We start from the raw sequence: 25,125 nt of genomic DNA, 5'->3' as shown, positions 1-25,125 counted from the left end.
TTCTCTACGTCTGTGTCTTTACTCCTGTCCTGCCCTTAGGTTCTTCAGAACCATTTTTTTTTTAATTCCATATATATGTGTTAGCATATGGTATTTGTTTTTCTCTTTCTGACTTACTTCACTCTGTATGACAGACTCTAGGTCCATCCACCTCACTACAAATAACTCAATTTTGTTTCTTTTTTGTTTCTTTTTATGGCTGAGTAATATTCCATTGTACATATGTGCCACATCTTCTTTATCCATTCATCTGCCGATGGACACTTAGGTTCCTTCCATGTTCTGGCTATTATAAATAGAGCTGCAATGAACATTGTGGTACATGACTCTTTTTGAATTATGAATTTCTCAGGATATAGGCCCAGTAGTGGGATTGCTGGGTCATATGGTAGTTCTAGTTGTAGTTTTTTAATGAACCTCCATACTGTTCTCCATAGTGGCTGCACCAATTCACATTCCTACCAACAGTGCAAGAGGGTTCCCTCTTCTCCACACCCTCTCCAGCATTTATTGTTTGTAGATTTTTTGACAATGGTCATTCTGACTGGTGTGAGGTGATACCTCATTGTAGTTTTGATTTGCATTTCTCTAATGATTAGTGATGTTGAGCATTCTTTCATGTGTTTGTTGCCAATCTGTATATCTTCTTTGGAGAAATGTCTGTTTAGGTCTTCTGCCCATTTTTGGATTGGGTTGTTTGTTTTTCTGATATTGAGCTGCATGAGCTGCTTATAAATTTTGGAGATTAATCCTTTGTCAGTTGCTTCATTTGCAAATAATTTCTCCCATTCTAAGGGTTGACTTTTTGTCTTGTTTATGGTTTCCTTTGCTGTGCAAAAGCTTTGAAGTTTCATTAGGTCCCATTTGTTTATTTTTGCGTTTATTTCCATTTCTCTAGGAGGTGAGTCAAAAAGGATCTTGTTGTGATTTATGTCATAGTGTTCTGCCTATGTTTTCCTCTAAGAGTTTGATAGTGTCTGGCCTTACATTTAGGTCTTTCATCCGTTTTGAGTTTATTTTTGTGTATGGTGTTAGGGAGTGTTCTAATTTCATTCTTTTACATGTAGCTGTCCAGTTTTCCCAACACCACTTATTGAAGAGGCTGTATTTTCTCCATTGTATATCCTTGCCTCCTTTGTCATAGATTAGTTGACCATAGGTGCATGGGTTTATCTCTGGGCTTTCTATCCTGTTCCATTGATCTATATTTCTGGTTTTGTGCCACTACCATACTGTCTTGATTACTGTAGCTTTGTAGTATAGTCTGAAGTCAGGGAGCCTGATTCCTCCAGCTCCATTTTTCTTTATCAAGATTGCTTTGGCTATGCGGGGTCTCTTGTGTTTCCATACAAATTGTGAAATATTATGTTCTAGTTCTGTGAAAAATGCCATTGGTAGTTTGATAGGGATTGCATTGAATCTGTAGATTGCTTTGGGTAGTATAGTCATTTTCACAATGTTGATTCTTCCAATCCAAGAACATGGTATATCTCTCCATCAGTTTGTATCATCTTTAAATACTTTCATCAATGTCTTACAGTTTTCTGCATACAGGTCCTTTGTCTCCTTAGGTAGGTTTATTCCTAGGTATTTTATTCTTTTGTTACAATGGCAGATGGGAGTGTTTCCTTAATTTCTCTTTCAGATTTTTCATCATTAGTGTATAGGAATGCAAGAGATTTCTGTGCATTAATTTTGTATCCTGCTACTTTACCAAATTCATTGATTAGCTCTAGTAGTTTTCTGGTAGCATCTTTAGGATTCTCTATGTATAGTATCATGTCATCTGCAAACAGTGATAGCTTTACTTCTTCTTTTCCGATTTGGATTCCTTTTATTTCTTTTTCTTCTCTGATTGCTGTGGCTAAAACTTCCAAAACTATGTTGAGTAATAGTGGTGAAAGTGGACAACCTTGTCTTTTTCCTGATCTTAGAGGAAATGCTTTCTGTTTTTCACAACTGAGAACGATGTTGGCTGTGGGTTTGTCATATATGGCCTTTATTATGTTGAGGTAAGTTCCCTCTACGCTTACCTTCTGGAGGGTTTTTTATCATAAATGGGTGTTGAATTTTGTCGAAAGCTTTTTCTGCGTCTATTGAGACAATCATATGGTTTTTCTCCTTCAGTTTTTTAATATGGTGTATTACAATGATTGATTTGTGTATATTGAAGAATCCTTGCATTCCTGGGGTAAACCCCACTTGATCATGGTGTATGATCCTTTTAATGTGCTGCTGGATTCTGTTTGCTAGTATTTTGTTGAGAATTTTTGCATCTATGTTCATCAGTGATATTGGTCTGTAGTTTTCTTTCTTTGTGACATCCTTGTCTGTTTTTGGTATCAGGGTGATGGTGGCCTCATAGAATTAGTTTGGGAGTGTTCCTCCCTCTGCTATATTTCGGAAGAGTTTGAGAAGGATAGGTGGTAGCTCTTCTCTAAATGTTTGATAGAATTCGCCTGTGAATCCATCTGGTCCTAGGCTTTTGTTTTTGGAAGATTTTTTTTTTTTTTTGCAGTACACAGGCCTCTCACTGCTGTGGCCTCTTCCATTGTGGAGCACAGGCCCCGGACGTGCAGGCTCAGTGGCCATGGCTTACAGGCCCAGTCGCTCTGTGGCATGTGGGATCTTCCCAGGTTGGGGCACGAACCCCTGTCCCCTGCATTGGCAGGCGGACTCTCAACCACTGCGCCACCAGGGAAGGCCCCTGTTGGAAGATTTTTAATCACAGTTTCAATTTCAGTGCTTGTGATTGGTCTGTTTATATTTTCTATTTCTTCCTCGTTCAATTTTGGAAGGTTGTGCTTTTCTAAGGATTTGTCCATTTCTTCCAGGTTGTCCATTTTATTGGCATATAGTTGCTTGTAGTAATCTCTCATGATCCTTTGAATTTCTGCTGTGTCAATTGTTACTTCTCCCTTTACATTTCTTATTCTATTGATTTGAGTCTTCTCCCTTTTTTTCTTGATGAGTCTGGCTAATGGTTTATCAATTTTGCTTATCTTCTCGAAGAACCAGATTTGGTTTTATTGATCTTTGCTATTGTTTCCTTCATTTCTTTTTCATTTATTTCTGATCTGATCTTTATGATTTCTTTCCTTCTGCTAACTTTGGGGTTTTTTTTGTTTTTCTTTCTCTAATTGCTTTAGGTGTAAGGTTAGGTGGTTTACTTGAGATGTTTCTTGTTTCTCGAGGTAGGATTGTATTGCTATAAACTTCCCTTTTAGAACTGCTTTTGCTGCATCCTATAGGTTTTGTGTCATCATGTTTTCATTGTCATTTGTTTCTAGGTATTTTTTGCTTTCCTCTTTGACTTCTTCAGTGATCTCTTGGTTATTTAGTAGTGTATTGTTTAGCCTCCATGTGTTTGTATTTTTTACAGATTTTTTCCTGTAATTGATATCTAATCTCATAGCGTTGTGGTTAGAAAAGACACTTGATATGATTTCAATTTTCTTAAATTTACCAAGGCTTGATTTGTGACCCAAGATATGATCTATCCTGGAGAATGTTCCATGAGCACTTGAGAAGAAAGTGTATTCTGTTGTTTTTGGATGGAATGTCCTATAAATATCAATTAAGTCCATCTTGTTTAATGTATCATTTAAAGCTTGTGTTTCCTTATTTATTTATTTTTGGATGATCTGTCCATTTGTGAAAGTGGGGGGTTAAAGTCCCCTACTATGATTGCGTTACTGTCGATTTCTCCTTTTATGGCTGTTAGCATTTGCCTTATGTATTGAGGTGCTCCTATGTTGGGTGCATATATATTTATAATTGTTATATCTTCTTCTTGGATTGATTCCTTGATCATTATATAGTGTCCTTCTTTGTCTCTTGTAATAGTCTTTATTTTAAAGTCTATTTTGTCTGATATGAGAATTGCTACTCCAGCTTTCTTTTGATTTCCATTTGCATGGAATATCTTTTTTCATCCCCTCACTTTCAGTCTGTATGTGCCCCTAGGTCTGAAGTGGGTTCTCCTATAGACAGCATACATACAGGTCTTGTTCTTGTATCCATTCAGCCAATCTATGTCTTTTGGTTGGAGCATTTAATACATTTACATTTAAGATAGTTATCGATATGTATGTTCCTATTACCATTTTCTTAATTGTTTTGGGTTTGTTTTTGTAGGTCTTTTCCTTCTCTTGTGTTTCCTGCCTAGAGAAGTTCCCTTAGCATTTGTTGTAAAGCTGGTTTGGTGGTGCTGAATTCTCTTAGCTTTTGCTTGTCTGTAAAGCTTTTGATTTCTCTGTTGAATCTGAATGAGATCCTTGCTGGATAGAGTATTCTTGGTTGTAGGTTTTTCCATTTCATCACTGTAAATATGTCCTATCCCTCCCTTCTGGCTTGCAGAGTTTCTGCTGATGGATCAGCTGTTAATGTTATGGGGATTCCCATGTTATTTGTTGCTTTTCCCTTGCTTCTTTTAATATGTTTTCTTTGTATTTAATTTTTGATAGTTTGATTAATGTGTGTCTTGGCATGTTTCTCCTTGAATTTATCCTGTATGAGACTCTCTGCACTTCCTGGACTTGATTATCTATTTCCTTTCTCATATTAGGGAAGTTTTCAACTATAACCTCTTCAAATATTTTCTCAGACCCTTTCCTTTTCTCTTCTTCTGGGACCCCTATAATTCGAATGTTGGTGCGTTTAATGTTGTCCCAGAGGTCTCTGAGGCTGTCCTCAATTCTTTTCATTCTTTTATTATTCTGCTCTATGGTAGTTATTTCCACTATTTTATCTTCCAAGTCACTTATCCATTCTTCTGCCTCAGTTATTCTGCTATTGATTCCTTCTAGAGAATTTTAAATTTCATTTATTGTGTTGCTCATCATTGTTTGTTTGCTCTTTAGTTCTTCTAGGTCCTTGTTAAACGTTTCTTGTATTTTCTCTATTCTGTTTCCAAGATTTTGGATCATCTTTACTATCATTACTTTGAATTATTTTTCAGGTAGACTGCCTATTTCCTCTTCATTTGTTTGGTCTGGTGGGTTTTTACCTTGCTCCTTCATCTGCTGTATGTTTCTTTGTCTTCTCATTTTGCTTAACTTACTGTGTTTGGGTCACTTTTTCGCAGGCTGCAGGTTCGTAGTTCCCATTGTTTTTGGTGTCTGCCCTTAGTGGGTAAGGTTGGTTTAGTGTGTTGTGTAGGCTTCCTGGTGTAGGGGACTGGTGCCTGTGTTCTGGTGGATGAGGCTGGATCTTGTCTTTCTGGTGGGCAGGATCATGTCCGTTGGTGTGTTTTGGGGTGTCTGTGACCTTATTATGATTTTAGGCAGCCTCTGTGCTAATGGGTTGGGTTGTGTTCCTGTCTTGCAGTTGTTTGGCTTAGGGTGTCCAGCACTGTAGCTTGCTGGTCATTGAGTGGAGCTGGGTCTTAGCGTCGAGATGGAAATCTCTGGGAAAACTTTCACTGTTTGATATTATGGAGAGCCAGGAGGTCTCTGGTGGACCAATGTCCTGAACTTGGCTCTCCCACCTCAGAGGCACAGGCCTGACACCTGGCCAGAGCACCAAGACCCTGTCAGCCACATGGCCAGATACTTGGGGAGTTTCTTGCCTTTTGGGAAGTCTGAGGTCTTCTGCCAGTGTTCAGTAGGTGTTCTGTAGGAGTTGTTCCACATGTAGATGTATTTCTGATGTATTTGTGGGGAAGAAGGTGATCTCCACGTCCTACTCCTCCACCATTTTGAAGGTCTCCCCCAAATGTTTTTCTTGTGATGAGAACTTTTATGATCTACTCTCGGGGCTTCCCTGGTGGCACAGTGGTTAAGAATCGCCTGCCAATGCAGGGGACACGGGTTTGAGCCCTGGTCCGGGGTGATCCCACATGCCGAGGAGCAACTAAGCCTGTGTGCCACAACTACTGAGCCCATGTGCCACAACTACTGAAGCCTGCACGCCTAGAGCCAATGCTCTGCAACAAGAGAAGACACCGCAATGAGAAGCCTACACACCGCAACGAAGAGTAGCCCCCACTTGCCACAACTAGAGAAAGCCCACACACAACAATGAAGACCCAATACAGCCAAAAATAAAATAAAAATTAAAAAAGATCTACTCTCTTAGCAACTTTCAAATATGCAAAACAGTATTATTAACTATAGTCACCATGCTGTACATTATATCCCCAGGACTTATTTACTTTATAACTGAAAGTTTGTACCTTTTGATCACGTTCACCCACTTGTCCCACCCCCTACCTCCGCCTCTGGCAGCCAGTTTGTTCTCTGTATCTATGATCTTGTTTTTTCTGTTTCTCTGTTTTAAGATTCCACATATGAGATCATACAGTAGTTATCTTCTTTGTCTCACTTATTTCACTTAGCATAATGTCGTCAAGGTCCATCCATATCGTCACAAATGGATTTCATTCTTTTTATGGCTGAAAAATATTCCACATTTCTTTTTTTTTTTTCTTGCGATACGCAGGCCTCTCACTGTTGTGGTCTCTCCCGTTGCAGAGCACAGGCTCCGGACGTGCAGGCTCAGCGGCCATGGCTCACGGGCCTAGCCACTCCGCGGCATGTGGGATCTTCCCGGACCGGGGCATGAACCCGTGTCCCCTGCATCGGCAGGCGGAGTCTCAACCACTGCGCCACCAGGGAAGCCCTCCACATTTCTTTATCCATTCATCCATTGATGGACACTGTTATATTGTTTCCATATCTTGGCTATTGTGCATGGGAGTGCAAATATCTTTTTGAGTTAGTGTTTTCATTTTCTTTGGATAAATATCCAGTGGTACTAAAAAGCAAAATTGCTGGGTCATATGGTAGTTCTATTTTTAACTTTTTGAAGAATCTTCGTACTGCTTTTCATATGGCTACACCAATTTACATTCCCACCAACAGAGCACAAGTGTTCTCTTTTCTCTACATCCTCACCAACACTTGTTATTTGTCTTTTTGCTAATAACCGTTGTAACAGATGTGAGTGATATCTCATTGTGGTTTTGATTTGCATTTTTCTGATAATTGGTGATGTTGAGCATCTTTTCATGTACGTGTTGGCCATCTGTATGTCTAGGGTTTTTAGACTAGGATGGAACTGTATGTAAAATTATGTATAAAAATGTTCATTTTTCTCTGGGGAGAGGGTCCATACCTTCCATCACATATTCACAGGTGTCTATTACAGAGAAAAGAGTAAGAACCATTTTTATGAATTAATATATCTATGGAAATGTTTTTACTTTGTCCCTATTCGTTTCTTACAAAAGAATTTTTTTAAGTATCAGTAGTTGTTCTACAGACAATAGAACCAACACAGATAGAATCACTTAGAATAATTCCTAATGCTTCTTCCAAACCTCTACTGTCCTCACTTATGCTAAGTGTCTTGCTTTGGCTGGATTGAAGTACTGAATAATGCAGTCCCAGACATGGTGTACAAGGACCTCACCATCTGTCACAGGCATCTTCCTCTCCTCTCCTTTTAGTATTAGGAGGCTTCTGCTGTTTTCACAAGGAATCTTTACTCTGGCACACACTATCAAAGTTCCCAAATGATCCCTTTTTTCTCATGCCAACACTTCTGGCTCATCCCACGGTTTTGGTTAAGAGTTTAAGGGGAATAAAACCTCTTCTAAAAGGGCCAATCTCAACACGAGATCATTAGCTTTTCCTGATGAACTTTAGAAAAAGGAAGTGGAAAGTAAACATTGAGCTTATTATTAAAAACCTGCTTCTGTAATTTTTTGCAAAAGCTATCTCTCTCTTGCTGATTATTAATGACTTTTTTTCTGTATCTTTCTCCTTTCTCTCTTATTTACTTTGGGATTCACTTCCCCCCAGTGACTTAATTTAGTCATGTTCTCATTAGTGCAACTTCTACTCCAGCAGATTTCCTGGGCTTTCACATCAGTGCATTTCCATATGATAAACTCCATTAACAACTCTGAACGTTCAGGAATAAGGAAGCAGTCATTCAGTACCATGGGCTCTACCTCATTTGCCCCTATCTTCTGATCCAACTTTCTTGGCTATCTTGGAGCTTCTTCATCAGATAATTCCAGCAGCAGAAAATTAGGGCTGAGCTGTGGCAACAAAACTGATGGCTGAACAGACTCATTTCCTAGCAGGTACTTTCCATATATGTCATCGTTATCAGTAAAAAATATATTTTTAGACCCAAGGAAGACATAATCCCTTAGAATGTTTTTTTAAGCCATTTTTCAAATCGTGGTATAGATTTGTCCTGATACACTCATCTTTTTCTTCCGATCTCCAAGGCTTCTCCAGACATGATTAGGAATATAACATCATCTGGGTTATGGAATCAAAAAACTAAATGAGCCACAATAGACTATTTAATCTGACATTCTAAGTAATGTTTATCAACCTATACTGTATGTTGGTAGCAACTGGGGAGTCTTAAAAAAATTGACACTTGGGTCTCATCACCGAAGGTTCTGATTTAATTGGTTGGGGGTGGGGTTTAGGCAGTGCAGATCTTTAAAAGCTAATATAGTGACAGGCAAAGTTGAGGACCAGCCGTCTAAAGTAATCAACAGGACCAACACAATCAGCTTCAATCAATGAAGCCAAAATAGTGCTATCTGCATGATGTCATAATTCTATTTTAAGACAGTAGAGGGCAGAGTTGACAAATTTATATAGAGATAAACTGTCTTAGGAAATAGCAATTAGTAATGTAATATTTAGGTAATCCAACGTAAACATTGTATTCTGTGGTCATCTTTTGTCACAAAGCTTTCACTTACTGCTAAAGACAGATTACTTTTTGTATGTTGGAATTTACTGGGAAGCCCCTTACAGATGCGTGATCAATAGTATTATTACATAATTTGTGCATTTTTGAGAGTACAAAGTAACACTATTAATGATTCTGCCAGGACAAGTGTAAACCAAGATTGACTTAGGTAAGGTGGGACATATGGTCACCCTATGGTCACCACGTCTTCTGTGGGATCCAGAAGAAGAGCTAGAATCTGAACATGGCTTTACGAATTAAAGTAACCAGTAGTAATTATGTACTTAAACTGATTATTACAGTCTTCAGTATTATTTTTATGTATGTTCATCTATCACTGTTTAGGCACCTTGGACAATTGAAAAGAAACTAAAGATGTGCTTTTAGGTATCAGGAATTATACAGTCTGCTTGGGAAGAGAAGATTAATACCTCAAGCTGCTTTGGTAAATAAAATGCAAGAACGTCCTCAAAAATTCTTTCAGTATCAAGGTGATGGTGGCCTCATAGAATGAGTTTGGGAGTGTTCCTCCCTCTACTATATTTTGGAAGAGTTTGAGAAGGATAGGTGGTTAGCTCTTCTCTAAATGTTTGATAGAATTCGCCTGTGAAGCCATCTGGTCCAAGGCTTTTGTTTGTTGGAAGATTTTTAATCACAGTTTCAATTTCAGTGCTTGTGATTGGTCTGTTCATATTTTCTATTTCTTCCTGATTCAGTCTTGGCAGGTTGTGCATTTCTAAGAATTTGTCCATTTCTTCCAGGTTGTCCATTTTATTGGCATAGAGTTGCTTGTAGTAATCTCTCATGATCTTTTGTATTTCTGCAGTGTCAGTTGTTACTTCTCCTTTTTCATTTCTAATTCTATTGATTTGAGTCTTCTCCCTTTTTTTCTTGATGAGTCTGGCTAATGGTTTATCAATTTTGTTTATCTTCTCAAAGAACCAGATGGAGAGATATACCATGTTCTTGGATTGGAAGAATCAACATTGTGAAAATGACTCTACTACCCAAAGCAATCTACAGAGTCAATGCAATCCCTATCAAACTACCAATGGCATTTTTCACAGAACTAGAACAAAAAATTTCACAATTTGTATGGAAACACAAAAGACCCCGAATAGCCAAAGCAATCTTGAGAACAAAAAATGGAGCTGGAGGAATCAGGCTCCCTGACTTCAGACTATACTACAAAGCTACAGTAATCAAGAGAGTATGGTACTGGCACAAAACCAGAAAGATAGATCAATGGAACAGGATGGAAAGCCCAGAGATAAACCCACGCACATATGGTCACCTTATCTTTGATAAAGGAGGCAGGAATATATAGTGGAGAAAGGACAGCCTCTTCAATAAGTGGTGCTGGGAAAACTGGACAGGCACATGTAAAAGTATGAGATTAGATCACTCCCTAACACCATACACAAAAATAAGCTCAAAATGGATTAAAGACCTAAATGTAAGGCCAGAAACTATCAAACTCTTATAGGAAAACATAGGCAGAACACTGTATGACATAAATCACAGCAAGATCCTTTTTGACCTACCTCCTAGAGAAATGGAAATAAAAACAAAAATAAACAAATGGGACCTAATGAAACTTCAAAGCTTTTGCACAGCAAAGGAAACCATAAACAAGACGGAAAGACAACCCTTAGAATGGGAGAAAATATTTGCAAATGAAACCACTGACAAAGGATTAATCTCCAAAATTTATAAGCAGCTCATGCAGCTCAATAACAAAAAAACAAACAACCCAATCCAAAAATGGGCAGAAGACCTAAATAGACATTTCTCCAAAGAAGGTATACAGACTGCCAACAAACACATGAAAGAATGCTCAACATCATTAATCATTAGAGAAATGCAAATCAAAACTACAATGAGATATCATCTCACACCAGTCAGAATGGCCACCATCCAAAAATCTAGAAACAATAAATGCTGGAGAGGGTGTGGAGAAAAGGGAACACTCTTGCACTGCTGGTGGGAATGTGAATTGGTACAGCCACTATGGAGAACAGTATGGAGGTTCCTTAAAAAACTACAAATAGAACTACCATATGACCCAGCAATCCCACTACTGGGCATATACCCTGAGAAAACCATAATTCAAAAAGAGTCATGCACCAAAATGTTCATTGCAGCTCTATTTACAATAACCCAGAGATGGAAACAACCTAAGTGTCCATCATCGGATGAATGGATAAAGAAGATGTGGCACATATATACAATGGAATATTACTCAGCCATAAAAAGAAACGAAATTGAGCTATTTGTAATGAGGTGGATAGACCTAGAGTCTGTCATACAGAGAGAAGTAAGTCAGAAAGAGAAAGACAAATACTGTATGCTAACACATATATATGGAATTTAAGAAAAAAAAAATGTCATGACGAACCTAGGGGTAAGACAGGAATAAAGACACAGACCTACTAGAGAATGGACTTGAGGATATGGGGAGGGGGAAGGGTAAGCTGTGACAAAGCGAGAGAGAGGCATGGACATATATACACTACCAAACGTAAGGTAGATAGCTAGTGGGAAGCAGCCGCATAGCACAGGGAGATCAGCTCCGTGCTTTGTGACCGCCTGGAGGGGTGGGATAAGGAGGGTGGGAGGGAGGGAGATGCAAGAGGGAAAAGATATGGGAACATATGTATATGTATAATTGATTCACTTTGTTATGAAGCAGAAACTAACACACCATTGTAAAGCAATTATACTCCAATAAAGATGTAAAAAAAAAAAATTCTTTCAGGGTGACTTCCCGGCAGTCCAGTTGTTAAGACTTAGTGCTTCCACTGCAGGGGGCATGGGTTTGATCCCTGGTGTAGGAACTAAGATCCCATATGCTGCGTGGTGCAGCAAAAAGAAAAAAGAAAATCTAATCTGATTAGGACTTAAAAAAAATTCTTTCAAGAAGCAGAATATGATAAATAAAATAAATAATAAATACATTCATAAAAAATACTATCCTTAATTCTATATAGGCTGTCTTTGACTTAAAGTGATTCCACTTACAGTTTCCCACCATGGTCCCTACGTACCTCTAGAACTTCCAGCAGGCAAAGACCAGTTGACTTCCTGAGCTGCTTGTGGTCTGAACCTTAGAAATTGTCTTCCTTGTGAGCGTAGCTCCTCTCATGTGCCCCCTCTAGCTTCTGGATACTTAAGCTATACAGCCATTGACCCCAAATTGAATCAAGGAATTAATTTTAGCACAGAAGACACGATGCAGTTGGTGACAAGCAAATAACATGGAACTAATAAATTCAAGTTGGCAAGCGAAGGATCCCTCAAGTAGGGTGCATTAGAAGCTTAGCTCTTGGTGAGAGCCTCCTGCTGGGTGTGGCAGCCACACCCCACACTTTTTGAATGACAACTTCAGTGTTGACCTGTATTTAATTTATGATCTCCCACAAGATTTTGTTTTCCTACCTGTTTTCTACTTGGGTCAAAACTGTTAGTTACCATTTTGTATTTAGGAAGCTTATTCTTCCTCCTTTGCTGACTCAGTATGTATGAATCCCTCTTTGATTTAATCTACTTTCTGATAATTCTGCATTTTTTCAAAGTTGAGCGATAATTGATAAATATCAAGATTGATTAGGCAACCTTAAGAAACTCAAATAATTAAAGCACGGGTAGTAAAGAACACAAAGTTATGGGATTAATCTTGTCATAAGACGGTTAGCCTTGGATTGGGCCAGTCTGATGGCTTGATAAATCTTCCCATTGTGCATGGGATGGACTGGTAAGGGAGGGAGCATGGGTCAGGCAAATCCGCCTCCAACACGTGATGACTGAGATGATGGAGAAAAACAGATCAGCTGTGCCCAATTTGTGTAACAAGCGCTGTTTTTTACCTTCATGGCACATATTTATTTCATTATCTGAGTTGTTGATGAAAATATTCAGGCATTGTTGTTTTTTTTTTTTTTTTTTTTTTTGCGGTGCGCGGGCCTCCCACTGCTGTGGCCTCTCCCGTTGCGGAGCACAGGCTCCGGACGCGCAGGCTCAGCGGCCATGGCTCACGGGCCCAGCCGCTCCGCGGCATGTGGGATCCTCCCGGACCTGGGCACGAACCTGCTTCCCCTGCATCGGCAGGCGGACTCTCAACCACTGCGCCACCAGGGAAGCCCTCAGGCATTGTTTTCCTTTAGTTCACTGCTGTTTTGTCCTTGCCCTGGCCCACTTCTCTACCAAAACTTGCTCATAGGAAAGGAATTAATATTTGCTGCTTATATTTAAGTATATTTCCCCCCAAATGAAATAACTTTGTTGCTTATTATGAAAATGTTCTATACGTATAAATACCCAAACATCATAGAAAAATAGAGAAGGAAGTAAGAATTACTCTTAATCCCACCATCTAGAAATAACTTGAGATTTTTGGGAGTATCCTTCCTTATATAAAATACTTTATTCCTTAGTCAAATGGAAATTATTTGATGGCTACTTTAAAAAAACAACAACAGTATGTCATGACGTCTTTATCAATAAATATAAAACCATATCATCACTTAACTGGCTACATAGAATTTATACGTGTGTCTACCCACTATACTTGATTTCATCAGTTCCATTGTGATGAATGTTGAACTAATTTCCAATTTTTCCTTTTAAAGAACATTATTGTAACAAACATCTAGTATGTTCTTGCTGTAAGTGTAAAATAATAGAAAGCTAGGAAGGAGAAGGGATCAGGAGCCGGAGCTGAGGGGAAAGAGGCCGGTCCAGGTCTGGGCGCTGCCGCTGCTCGCCCGAGGTCTGCAGGCGGGGCTGCGGCTCAGACCTCAGCTCCTGGGCACAGTCTACAAGGCTCCGCCGGGCCAACGTGGGAGAGCCGCAGTCAGCGGCCGCCGCATCATGTCAACCAAGGGCGAGCGGGCCAGGGAGATCCTGAGGGGCTTCAAACTAAATTGGATGAACCTTCAGGATGCTGAGACAGGGAAGATACTTTGGCAAGGAAAAGAAGACCTGTCAGGCCCTGGAGTGGAGCATGAAGCCCGTGTTCCCAAGAAAATCCTCAAGTGCAAGGCAGCGTCTCGAGAATTGAACTTCTCTTCAGCGGAGCAAATGGAAAAAGTCCACCTGGAACAAAAAGTTTACTTCAAAGGGCAATGCCTAGAAGAATGGTTCTTCGAGTTTGGCTCTGTGATCCCTAACTCCACAAACACCCGGCAGTCCCTGATAGAGGCAGCGCCCGAGTCCCAGATGATGCCAGCAAGCGTGCTAACTGGAAGTGTTATAGAAACAAAGTTTTTTGACAACGATCTTCTTGTAAGCACATCCAGAGTGAGACTTTTCTACATTTGAGAGAAGAATATGTGTGCATTTCAAGAATTCATTTTTTTAGGGGGAAGGAGGAAACTGTTTACTTTTTTCCTCTATACATTTGATTTTTGACACTTCCACCTCTAATTCCCTCTACGGCAAAACCCACCTGCGGCCACCAGGGGACCAGCTCTGTGTAGGTACCAGATGGCTTTTTTCTCTCAAGCCACCATCTTCAATTGACCAGATTAAACTCCCAATCCCAGACCAGGGCAGAGGGCATGCCTCAACTCCTTCTTGGAGTAGACACGGGGACAAACACATACCACAAGCTGTTCCCGTCACCCTCCCTGCCTCCTTCTTGGGCCCTGCAGGCAACACATCTTCCTTTGGCCCCTGGTTTTGGGAAAATTCAAGTTCCTGACCCACGTTTAGTTTTTTCCTACCATTTCTATTTCATACATTCTCATACATTTAACTTGTAAAATAGACTGTGATATTATTGTTACATAGTGAATTAAAACATATGAGTTAAAATAATAAAAAAAAATAGAAAACTAGAGCTGAAGGAGTCCTTAGAGACTAGCTAGTTCAATGCCATCATTTTGTGGAAGAAAAAGAAAGGCATAGAGAGGATAAAGGGGAGTAGAAGCCAGGTCTTCTGACTTTACATCTATTAATCTTTTCAGTCTACCCTACTACCATCTTTCTAAAAAATTGCTTGGCTATTAAAATGTCACTAAGTGGCACTGACTATTTTTACTCCAGTAGCCAAAAGCCTGTGTCTTAAAACTTAACTCTTCCCAGGGTTATTTGCATTTTAATATTTGTTGTTAGTTATGCAATAAGTTAAAAGATTTATATATATATGTATATATATATAATATATTAAATCTTTAGAATGAGGTCAGGGAATACCTCAAGTACTTGAAATCGTATGTGACAAGCTCTTACTTCAATTTCTGGTCATATTTAGTAGACGTGAGGAGTGGGAGTTGAGAAATAGGTTTAGGCAGTAGTTGGGGTCTGTAACAGAATACTGATGCTCACTCACAGCTTTGAAACACTTCCAAAAGAAGGGTCTAAAGCTTTGGCTTATTTCAGTTTCTGCTATGGAAGGTCCGGAGCTAGATGCTTAATTAAGTGTATTTTTTTTTTTTTTTTTTTTTTTTTTTTTTGCGGTACGCGGGCCTCTCACTGCTGTGGCCTCTCCCGTTGCGGAGCACAGGCTCCGGACGTGCAGGCTCAGCGGCCACGGCTCACGGGCCCAGCCGCTCCATGGCATGTGGGATCTTCCCGGACCGGGGCACGAACCCGTGTCCCCTGCATCGGCAGGCGGACTCTCAACCACTGCGCCACCAGGGAAGCCCAATTAAGTGTATTTTGATGATTAAGATGATGATGGAATAGAACTAGCAGCACTGAGTTGTTACTTGTACACACTCAGCATAATTGGGGGCTAAATTCTTGATCTAATTATTGACTTAAAAAATTAGTCTATAATGTAGATCATCTACATTAAATATCATGGGATCTGTTAATTTAAAAACCCATGAGAGGGACTTCCCTGGTGGCATAGTGGTTAAGAATCCGCCTGCCAATGCAGAGGACACGGGTTCGAGCCCTGGTCTGGGAAGATCCCACATGCCATGTAGCAACTAAATCCTCCTGCCACAACAACTGAGCCTGTGCTCTAGAGCCCGCGAGCCACAATTACTGAGCGCGTGCACCACAACTACTGAAGCCCATGCCCCTAGAGCCCGTGTACCACAACAAAGACAAGCCACTGCAATGAGAAGCCCGCGCACCACAATGAAGAGTAGCCTCCATTGCTGCAACTAGAGAAAGCCCGCACGCAGCAACGAAGACCCAACGCAGCCAAAAATAATTAATTTATATTAAAAAAAACCCCACAAGATACTGCTTCCTAGATAAATAACTCTTTCATAAGGAAGGGATTTGGAGTTCTATGTGATTTTTGGACAATTACTTGAACTCTGAGTTTCTTGGTTTCTTTATCTGGCAATAAGGATAATGATAGCAATTTACTTCATGAAATTGAATAAAAATGATTATATGGCATTTGGCAAAAAGAAAATGATAAATCTTTTAAAAATAAAATTTGCCATACACAGAGGAACATGAAGAATGGTGTTTTTGATAAGAACCAGTTACTCTACAGAATAAATCATGTTTGAATCTCTTGTAGTCTTTAAAGCATTCAAGAAATATTCAACAGAAGTTGAGCAGCTGCAGAAATATCCCACAGAATAGAAAATGAGATGAATTTGCAGAGGTAATGGAATCTTTCATGGCAGTATCTTTCCAAATTTTATTGAAAATTTCCCAAAGGTTTTGGTTAATACTATGAAAAAAAAATTGTAAGTTTGGAAACTGCTAACAAATTAAAGCAATTAACAAGATCATTTATGCTGGCAGTAATTATCACACAAACACAAAATTGTTTAATTGGTTGAATTGTTAGCACTCTAGCTGTTGTTCCTTGTTAACAAACTCGAGTTTTAAATTATATTTTCTCTCCTTGATTTGAGTTCCTGGCTTGATAAATATTTATAAAAGAAGAGAACAAAGGTTTCAGGTTTAGACACTTTTGATTATTCACATACAGACTATCCACTCTGTGGAGTACTCAAGACAGAGTGTTAATGTCAACACCAACTCACTGCTTGTAATGCTTTTTGATCCACCTTCCTACGTTCTTAATCCTACGTGCTCAAGGCTTTGGCATACTGGAGCGTGGGGTTTGGAGTGGGGCCACTGCCCCAGGATGAAGTCTGAAAACGGCACTGAGAGGGTGGAGCAAACAGAGACAAAGTCCACAGAGCTGAACCATCACTATTGTATTTGCTGTACCTCATTATGAATGAAACATTGGAAGACGGCAGGTGAACTTGATAGTGGGTGTGAACATAAAACCTACTTAATTGACTTCATTTCTCATCCACAGACAGTAAGTTAGGTATGAATGTGCCAAGGTGGCCGAGGAGCTGGTGAAATGCAGACACAAATATTGCCAATTATGTCTCCGGGAATGTGAATTTATTTAAATAAATGTACTCAAACATAAATAGGAAAGTGATTCTCCTGTAAAGAGTCACAAATATATATATATATTTTTGTGTGTGTGTGTGGTATGCGGGTCTCTCACTGTTGTGGCCTCTCCCGTTGTGGAGCACAGGCTCTGGACGCGCAGGCTCAGCGGCCATGGCTCACAGGCCTAGCCGCTCTGCGGCATGTGGGATCTTCCCAGACCGGGGCACGAACCCGTGTCCCCTGCATCGGCAGGCGGACTCTCAACCACTTGCGCCACCAAGGAAGCCCACAAATATATATTTTTAAGCCAACTAGAAATGACTTTCAATTACCTACTTCTTTGGTTGGCCTCCAGAACTGCAACTCTCTTTTAGTTTGCATGATTTATTTGTTCATTAATTCACTTATTAACTCACTTACTCATCAGGCCTTTCTTAAGTACATCTTGCGTGTCAGGGGCTGTGCTAAGTGCTGGGAAACTTAAAACTGTATCCCGAAAGCAACAGGGGGCCATTCGATGATTTAAAGTAGTGGAGTGATCAGATTTCTTTTTTAGAAAGTGTACTTTGGCTACTATGTGGGGGAAGAATTGAAGGAGAGTGAAACTGGAGAATGGGACAGCAGTTAGGAGATTTATAAGAAGAAATTCATGTGAGAAAAGATGAGGCCTGGGTTATGGACTGAATGGCCTGCACTCCAAATTCATATGTTAAAATGCTAGCCCCAAGTACCTCGGAAAGTGACCAGATTTGGAGAGAGAGCCTTTAAAGAGGTAATTAAGGTAAAATGAAATCATGTGGCTGGCCCTAATCCAATATGACTAGTGTCCTCACAAGAGGAGATTAGGACACAGACACACAAAGGAAAGACCATGTGAAGACAGAGGGAAAACATGGCCATCTATAAGCCAAAGAGAGGGGCCTCAGAAGAAACAACCCTGCCGGTAACTTGATCTCGGACTTCTAGCCTCCAGAACTGTGAGAAAACTAATTTTGTTGTTTAAGCCACCCAGTCTGTGGTATTTGTCATGGAAGCCCACTCAAACTAATACAGCCTGAACAAGGCACCTGCAGCAGAACATAAGTGCCTTCAGACACCAGTTTATCATCACACCCCAGTATAAGCCTGCTATTACATCTGCACGAGCTCACATCTCTTAGGTAATGGAAAATCTAATCCTGGAAAGCTCAGGCACAGCTATAGAAGGAAAGATGCCCATTTATTCCAAAGCCTGTTTAGTGCTTCCATGCTCTGGTGGATGACAGGATGTAAGTCTTGCTCTTCTGCTCCTTTCCATTATCGGTGGATGGAAATTTGAAATTGGTGTCACTTGCTCCTTTATAGGGAGGTCAGTTTGGTATTTACACACTCACTGCCAGTTTTCAGATTCCTTGCAAGGACCATTCTGTTTGAGGCATCTGAAGGTGAAGTTTATTCCTTTGTCCTCAATGCCTCTATATTGTAAATGGTGGGCTTTTCAAATGGGTCCTCCTGCTGCTTTGTCTTTGGAAGTTGTGGAGACTGTGGTTCCCCTAGATGTTCCCAGAAATGGAACAGAAATTTCAGTTTAGTTTTATGAAATGCATCTCTTGGTGACAAGGTAAAGATGAAGGGAACTAATATTTTTTGAGCTCTAGGCACTATTTCAAAGTTTTCTGTTCATAACCATGAGTTCTCGATTTTTCCATTGTTAGCAGACATTTGAATGAGGGGAACATTGGGTAGGGTTGGGTTTATTTGGTTTGGTATCTCTGTTTTTAAGTAGCTTTCTGATACATGTTCATTTCTAAGTCACAGTAGTCTTAAAATTTCAAACAAATAACTGGTTCTGTGATTCAGTAAAAATAGTTTGTAGGATTAATTTAATTCAAGGCACAGGAAGCTAGTCTAGTCTCTATTTTTGGTTTATGATTTAATTTTTTCAAGTTCTTGGGTCTTAGAATCAAATCATAAGCTTTAAACTGTACATAAAACTGTAAACTGTATTTTAAAATCTTTATCCTGCTTTAAACTGCTTCTATTGAATCTGAAAATTCATATTTTTCTTCAACTCTGAGAAATTTTATTCTACTTTCTCCTTATTATCATCTCATCTGCTCTCTCTTTTCTCTCCTTTTGTAACTTCTATTGGAACAGATATTGGAACTTGAGGCTCTCACCTCCATGACTTTCAACGATTCTCACAAACTTTCCATCTCCTTGTTTTTTGCCCTGTGTTTGGGGAGAATTTCTGTTTCCACTAATCTGCTCTTAACTTGATCAGTTCTGCTGATCAGCTAATGAATTTTAAACTTCAGAAACTACTTTTTAAATCTCTACGTTTTCTCACTGATTATTTTTCTTGGATACAATATCCTTTCAAATCTTGCTGAATAAAATTTAAATTCATTTAAATTTTATCTTCTGTTTTCTTTATTAACTTAGTTTCCTCTGATATTACTTCTTTGTTAGTTGTGTTTGGTGCTTTTCCTTCATGATATTGGTTCCCCTCCGCTGACGAAATCTTTGGTGATTTTGATTGTCCAATCATCTTTTATTTGAGGATCGGCTTGCCTGTCTGTTCTGTTAATCATAGCCTGTCTTCAGGAACTGTGAAGGAAGGGCACAACATGCTATCCAGAGAGAGTGAAAGTTCCCTATTACTTCTAGCGGTCAGTGTATACTTGGGCTCTGCCCCACTGGTCCCGGGATCCCCGCTAACTTTATCCCACAGGCAAACATTTGGTACTTAAGGCCAGCAGGGGAGGGGACTCCTCAATGAATTATTCTATCCTAGGTTCCCCACTCCCCACCTCCTCTTGTATCCTTTGACTCTTGCTTGGAATTTCCCTAAACCATTCCTTCTCCTGAACCTGTTTTGATTTCCTCTAACTTTGTTTTTGTCTAGATCAGGTCCTGCCTCTCTCTTCTATATTTCAGGATTTCCTAAAAATTCCTGGAAAATTGATCACATTTTTTTCTTATTTCCCTGTGCTGTTAGATTTCTATTCTCTTTAAGACATATCTTTTTATGAGATTTAGGATGGAAGAGAAGGTAAATGCATGGGCTCAACCCACCATCTTGACCCAATCTCTACTTATTATTTTCTTTACTATCTCTAATTAATTATCAGATAATACAAGCTCAATGTGAAAAACTCAGAGAATATAGAAATAGAAAATGAAAGTTCCTTCTTGTGTCAGATTCCTCTAATGTCCTGACTTATATCCACTTCTCACCTATTGATTTTAGCTGGAGCTGGGTTGACAGTTCTGCGAGGGCTTCCTCTCACTTCCTGGTTAAGTAGAAGCCCCAGTTCCTGTCTGACAGCATCCAGTTTCAAATGCACACCTTCTCTCTGGCCCTAGAACTGCAGATCGCCAGTTAGGAGCTTGCTTGGTAGCTTGGAAGTGTGGGCTGTCAACATGGAATAGGAGCTTAGGGGGGCAGTCCCTTGCCCACCCAGGATGAGGACCGATTTCCCACCTTTCTGACAGACAATTCAGGGAGGCTTTATGAACTCTTCTCAGGAAGTCCCTGCAGAATTAATCCCTGCTGCCCACAGCAATGACTTCAAATATGAACCCTTGTATGAGCTTTTCCTTCTTACCTATTTCACTCTCCCCAGTTTCTCATTCCCACTCCCTGGGATCTGCCATTTTCCTCCCTCCTTATTTGACAATACCCTTTTCCTCTGTACTTCCAAACTTCCTCTCTCCCTCAGTCCTAATTTATCATTTCACTGTAACTCAATTAGCTGTAAAGCATGTGGGGATGCTGTCAGGATAACAGGCTCTGTAGCAAATGAGGTTGTATTGAATTATTTAGATTTCAGCTAAAGTGGAAATAACTAAAGCAGCTGAACAGGTTTGTAAAATCCTGGGGTAATCTGTCCACTGATTTGGTGTTTTTACCATATTAATTTTTTCTCGTGGTTGAAAATTATAAATTTTAAGGCTACAAAGAAATATATGTGTACAACTCTTCAGTTCAGAGCCCTAAAGCTAAGGAATTGTCTGTTTCATGTAGTATATAATTATGTAGCTGCAGAGCTGCAATTCTAGGGTATCATGAATTTATTTAATAACTTTATCCACACAAGGCTTTTTAAAAACACAAATACATAATTTCTCTCCATTTTTTTATTTCAAAAATAGAACAAAGATTTCTACTTGAGCTATATGATAGTCTCAGCCTTTGAAGTTGGCCTGTTTTTCTTGAGTTTTCCTTGCCAGAATTTGGTTCTTAATTTTTAAATGAAAAAGACCTTGTTGTTTCTAACTCAGTAAAAAAACAAATGGATTCTTAAATGCTATCAGAAAGGGGGAAGGGTGGCTCACTGCTAATCTAATGGGTTGACCACAAATATTCTTCTATTATCTTCCCTCTATTACTAGTGTGTCTTGGGAAATTGAGCTTAATAAGGGCCCAGACAACAAGGTGGTAGTGTGGAGAGTTCTGTGGCTTTGTAACATCTGTGGAGTTTGCGCCACTTAGCACATCTCAATGTCTAAATGCCCACTCTCAAAAGAGGTGTGACTGCAGCAGGAAGTGAAGTATCTTTGCATATGTTCAATATATAAACTAAGCATGCACATCTGGCACTTAAACACCCTTTTCCTGGTGAATCCTGGAAAGCAGCATAATTATACTCCCAAGCAAATAACTCAGGTGTAAGACTGTTTCGTTGTTAAGAACACCAGGCATCACCAAAGTTAAAACTCTTTTCTCATCTTTGCGCTTTAAATCTCCACTGTCATCTCCAAAACACCTGAGATTACCTGGGCTGATGTCTGGTGAGAGATTGTCTCAGCACGGCTGATGGAGGAAAGAGATGAAAGTTGCAGCAAGGTGTACCACCAAGCCTTACTGAACAATGACCTTGTATAGTAAGAAAGTCAAGAAAGTGGACAGCCTTGCAAGCTGCCACTTCTGTGTCTCTCTCCCGAGGTGACTCGGAGATGCTTTGTTTTTCCTCTCTGGCACCATCGGTTCTAGTGTTTTCTCTGGCCTACAGCATCCCACCCCACCCAGCGTGCGGAAGCGTCCGCTCGCCTGGAAACCGGGTCTGGCCAGGAGGTGTCGGTGGGCTGGGGTGGCAGCTTGCCTGTTGATTACAGTCCCTGTAACGCGCGAGCCATGGGACTGCGGGCTGCGCCCCGCCAGCATTGCCCGGTCCGCCTGGACCACACCAGGTTTGCAAACAGAAACGGAGACACCGAGCCCTCAGGCTGGGGGCGCGGGTCTCGGGCCCAGTGCCCACCCGAGCCCTCCCAGCGTCTGTTCTTACTACCATCCAGGAGAAGCCCCGGAGGACGCTCTCTAACACAGCAGCCCCCGGGAACAATCTGTCCCTCCCAAATCCGCCGCAGCGGGGGCGCACTGCCGGGGCGCCAGCTTTGCCTACCCTATGGCCTAAGCGTGTCTTTTAATATATTTTAAAAACCTGACTGTATACAGTGGGGACGCAGGGCGGGAAAGACTGGAGGGCTCATGTTCGTGGCCAGACTCGCCGCTCTGGGCGAACGAATTAGGCCGGAGCTGCAAAGCCAAATCCTTTCCCCGCTGCAGGGGGCTCGGGGTAGCGCGCGGTGAGGGGCGGTGAGCAGCTATGGGGGCGCTGCGGCCGGCTCTGGCCTCTGGCGGCTCGGGCTCATGTAGTCCGGAGGGGGCGGAGGCCGGCCCGGGGAGCCGGGCGGAGGCCGGGCAGGTGGCCCCGGGCTTGGAGGCTGATTGGCAGGTGCGGGAGTGGGTGGGGAAGGCGGGGGCTGGGCCTGGCTCTGCGGGAGGCTGCGGCCCCGCCTCCCCGCCCCCGCCGCGGGACTATCTGGTCCCGGCAGCAGCGATGTCCCCCGGCAGGAATGTCCCTCCTCAGATAATGTTATTTATATCTCTGGGCGGGTCCGCGGCTCGGCAGCACCAGGCGTCCGGCGGCCGCTGTGCCAGGAGCCCTGCGCTGCCCTCCTCCCCCTGCGCCGCCGCCGCTGCCACCCCCGGGCTCGGGGTGGCCGCCGCTACAGCCCCAGCGCAGGTGAGTCCCGGGAGGGCCCGGCGGCCAGAGGGAGCTGGGTGCGGGTGCGGAGGCGCGAGGCAGGGGCGCGCGGCGCGAGCGCAGCGGAGGCGCTGGGCCCAGGGGGCGCGTGACGCACGGGGCCCAGGGGACCGGGTGGGGACCCAGCCCTGGGTGCCGGGCGTAGAGCCCGTGGGAGGCCCTGGCGGCTGCGGCAGCTATCGCCCCGGGGCGCGGGAATCCTCGTGGGCTTCGGCGGCGCTTGGCAAGCTGGGCGCTTGCTTTGGAGAGCCGGATCCTGGAGCGTCGCCTGGGGGCGCTGGGAGGGCGGTGAGGGGGGTGCGTGTTCTGGTCCCGGGCTGCCTCCTCCAGGACCCCGGCGTGGGGACGAAGAGGGTTCTGCTTCAAGCCTGTCGGACCTCCGCGCTGCCCTCTCTGCCGGGTTCCTCAGCCCTGGGGCCGCTCAGATTCTCTTCTGGGGAACTTGTCAGCGCGCTCCCCGGCAGCCCTGCGCCCAGGCAGGGAGGACAGGGCGGCGGAGGGACCGGGTCCCCGAGTGTTGGGAACGACGCGGAGAGTGGCCGGGTGCAGCCCCAAGAAGGAGAGATCAGCGTGCCCCAAGCCATCCTGCAAGGACCCCCACCCTTCCTCTCCCAAAGAGTTGCGCTTCTCCAAGCTGCTACGGTCCACTCTACTCTCCCTTGCCTCACGGGTTCCTCTTTCTCCGACAACTTGGCCTTGAGAAATAGCAGAAAGTGGGAGAAATAACAGGAGCTTTAAAACAATCCCCAACTCCCACCAATTCGCCCAGACGTCCAAAGGTGGGGAAGTAGCGGCAGGCTTGAGTACCGTTTCCGTGACAACGAGCCCCAGGTAGGGTCTTGATTTACAGCCTATTAATATCCAAACCACTATTTTCAGTGAGGAATTAGAGGCACCAGGAGTTAATAGTAACACGCTTAAATCACTGAAGGAAAATGAAAAGAAACCACAGTTTTGTATGCATCAGATGGTGGAGGGGGGTGGGTGGGTGGTGGATATATAGTGACAGTGTTTTTGCACCAGAACTCCTGTGAGGAGAGGCTAGGCTGTCACTTCCAGGTAGCAGGCAGCCTTGCAAAGTCCATAGCCTTGAGTTAGTCACGACCTATACTTGAATTCCTAAGGGAAGTGATTCAGGCGGCTCTTGAATGAGAGGAGTGTGCAAATCAAAAAAATTTAGGCACCTCTGTACTATCCACTAACCGATTCTTAATTTCAAAGATGGTACCAAATTTTATTCTAGAATTCCTTCTTTGACCACCCTCTGATCCTATGACCTAGGGCAGGTCATTTCCTATTCCAGTATCAGACTTTAACTCTTTTGCTAGGAGCCGTGGATTCCAGAGTGTCTTGGGAAACTCTTTTTTGGAAGTGCAAAATGTTTAAGTGTACTGAATGCTCAGTACCCAACACAGCTAGGCTTGTACTTGCCCAGAGGCTGTGGGCTAGTTAGAAAAAGGAATATGAGGCTCACACTGAAGAAGAGCCCACCAGCCTTGAAGCTAACTGACTCCTCAGATGTGGGTCATTTATACAGAACTTTATCAAATCCTAGCATAAAGTACAGCTGAAAGACATAAGCCCTACATTACAAACACATGGCCTTTAGACCCCCTTAGCTGTTGCCCTTCTCTTTATCGGTGGTCCAGTCACAATGATTGGGGATGAGCCAGTCCTGTTAATCCCCAATTCTCAGAAGACAGTCTGTTCATGGAATTGAAAGCACCCCAAACCTCCCAGGCATCCAGGGATGGGCCTTGTAGCACAGGCGTATCAAGTTTTCCTGAGTGGCTTGCCCAGCTGAGAGCTGGGATACCACTTTTTGCTCTGGTCATTGCTTCTCCCAAGTGTTCTGAAGGTGTCTTTTAGCAAAATACCTGCTAGATGGTTAGCTTCGGAGTAGGTAAACGTGTGGCAGGAGGCAGACTCTCCTATATGACAAACTAAAAATGACTATTTTAGGCAAACTAGCTGTGAATGAAAGTTTTGAAGTAGAGTCAGAATCTGATGGTTCTGCCACAGTTCTGGAAACAGGCTT

The 25,125-nt window shown here is 42.1% G+C and overlaps 2 protein-coding genes across 2 annotated transcripts in view; both read left to right on the top strand.

Annotated features, from left to right (window-relative positions):
* The first annotated feature begins 13,549 nt into the window (after nucleotides 1-13,549).
* Nucleotides 13,550-14,544, top strand: LOC101276971 (retinal rod rhodopsin-sensitive cGMP 3',5'-cyclic phosphodiesterase subunit delta-like). The gene has a single exon (XM_033435550.2). The coding sequence runs from the start codon at nucleotides 13,594-13,596 to the stop codon at nucleotides 14,041-14,043; it is 450 nt and encodes a 149-aa protein (XP_033291441.1). The 5' UTR covers nucleotides 13,550-13,593; the 3' UTR covers nucleotides 14,044-14,544.
* An 8,382-nt stretch (nucleotides 14,545-22,926) lies between these two features.
* Nucleotides 22,927-25,125, top strand: part of SPTB (spectrin beta, erythrocytic) — a 125,338-nt gene continuing 123,139 nt past the window's right edge. Inside the window, exon 1 of the mRNA XM_049706363.1 lies at nucleotides 22,927-23,066. The gene's annotated coding sequence lies outside the window, so the exon portion shown is untranslated. The remainder of the gene's footprint in view (nucleotides 23,067-25,125) is intronic.

The sequence above is a fragment of the Orcinus orca genome, chromosome 2 (genome assembly GCF_937001465.1).
Source record: "Orcinus orca chromosome 2, mOrcOrc1.1, whole genome shotgun sequence".
Classification (NCBI taxonomy): Eukaryota; Metazoa; Chordata; class Mammalia; order Artiodactyla; family Delphinidae; genus Orcinus; species Orcinus orca.
Note: the sequence above shows the minus strand (reverse complement) of the source record. Positions and strands in the feature narration are given on the sequence as shown.

Excerpts from the sequence above, each read along its gene's own strand:
- LOC101276971 (XM_033435550.2), top strand. The coding sequence starts at position 13,594 with ATGTCAACCAAGGGCGAGCGGGCCAGGGAGATCCTGAGGGGCTTCAAA.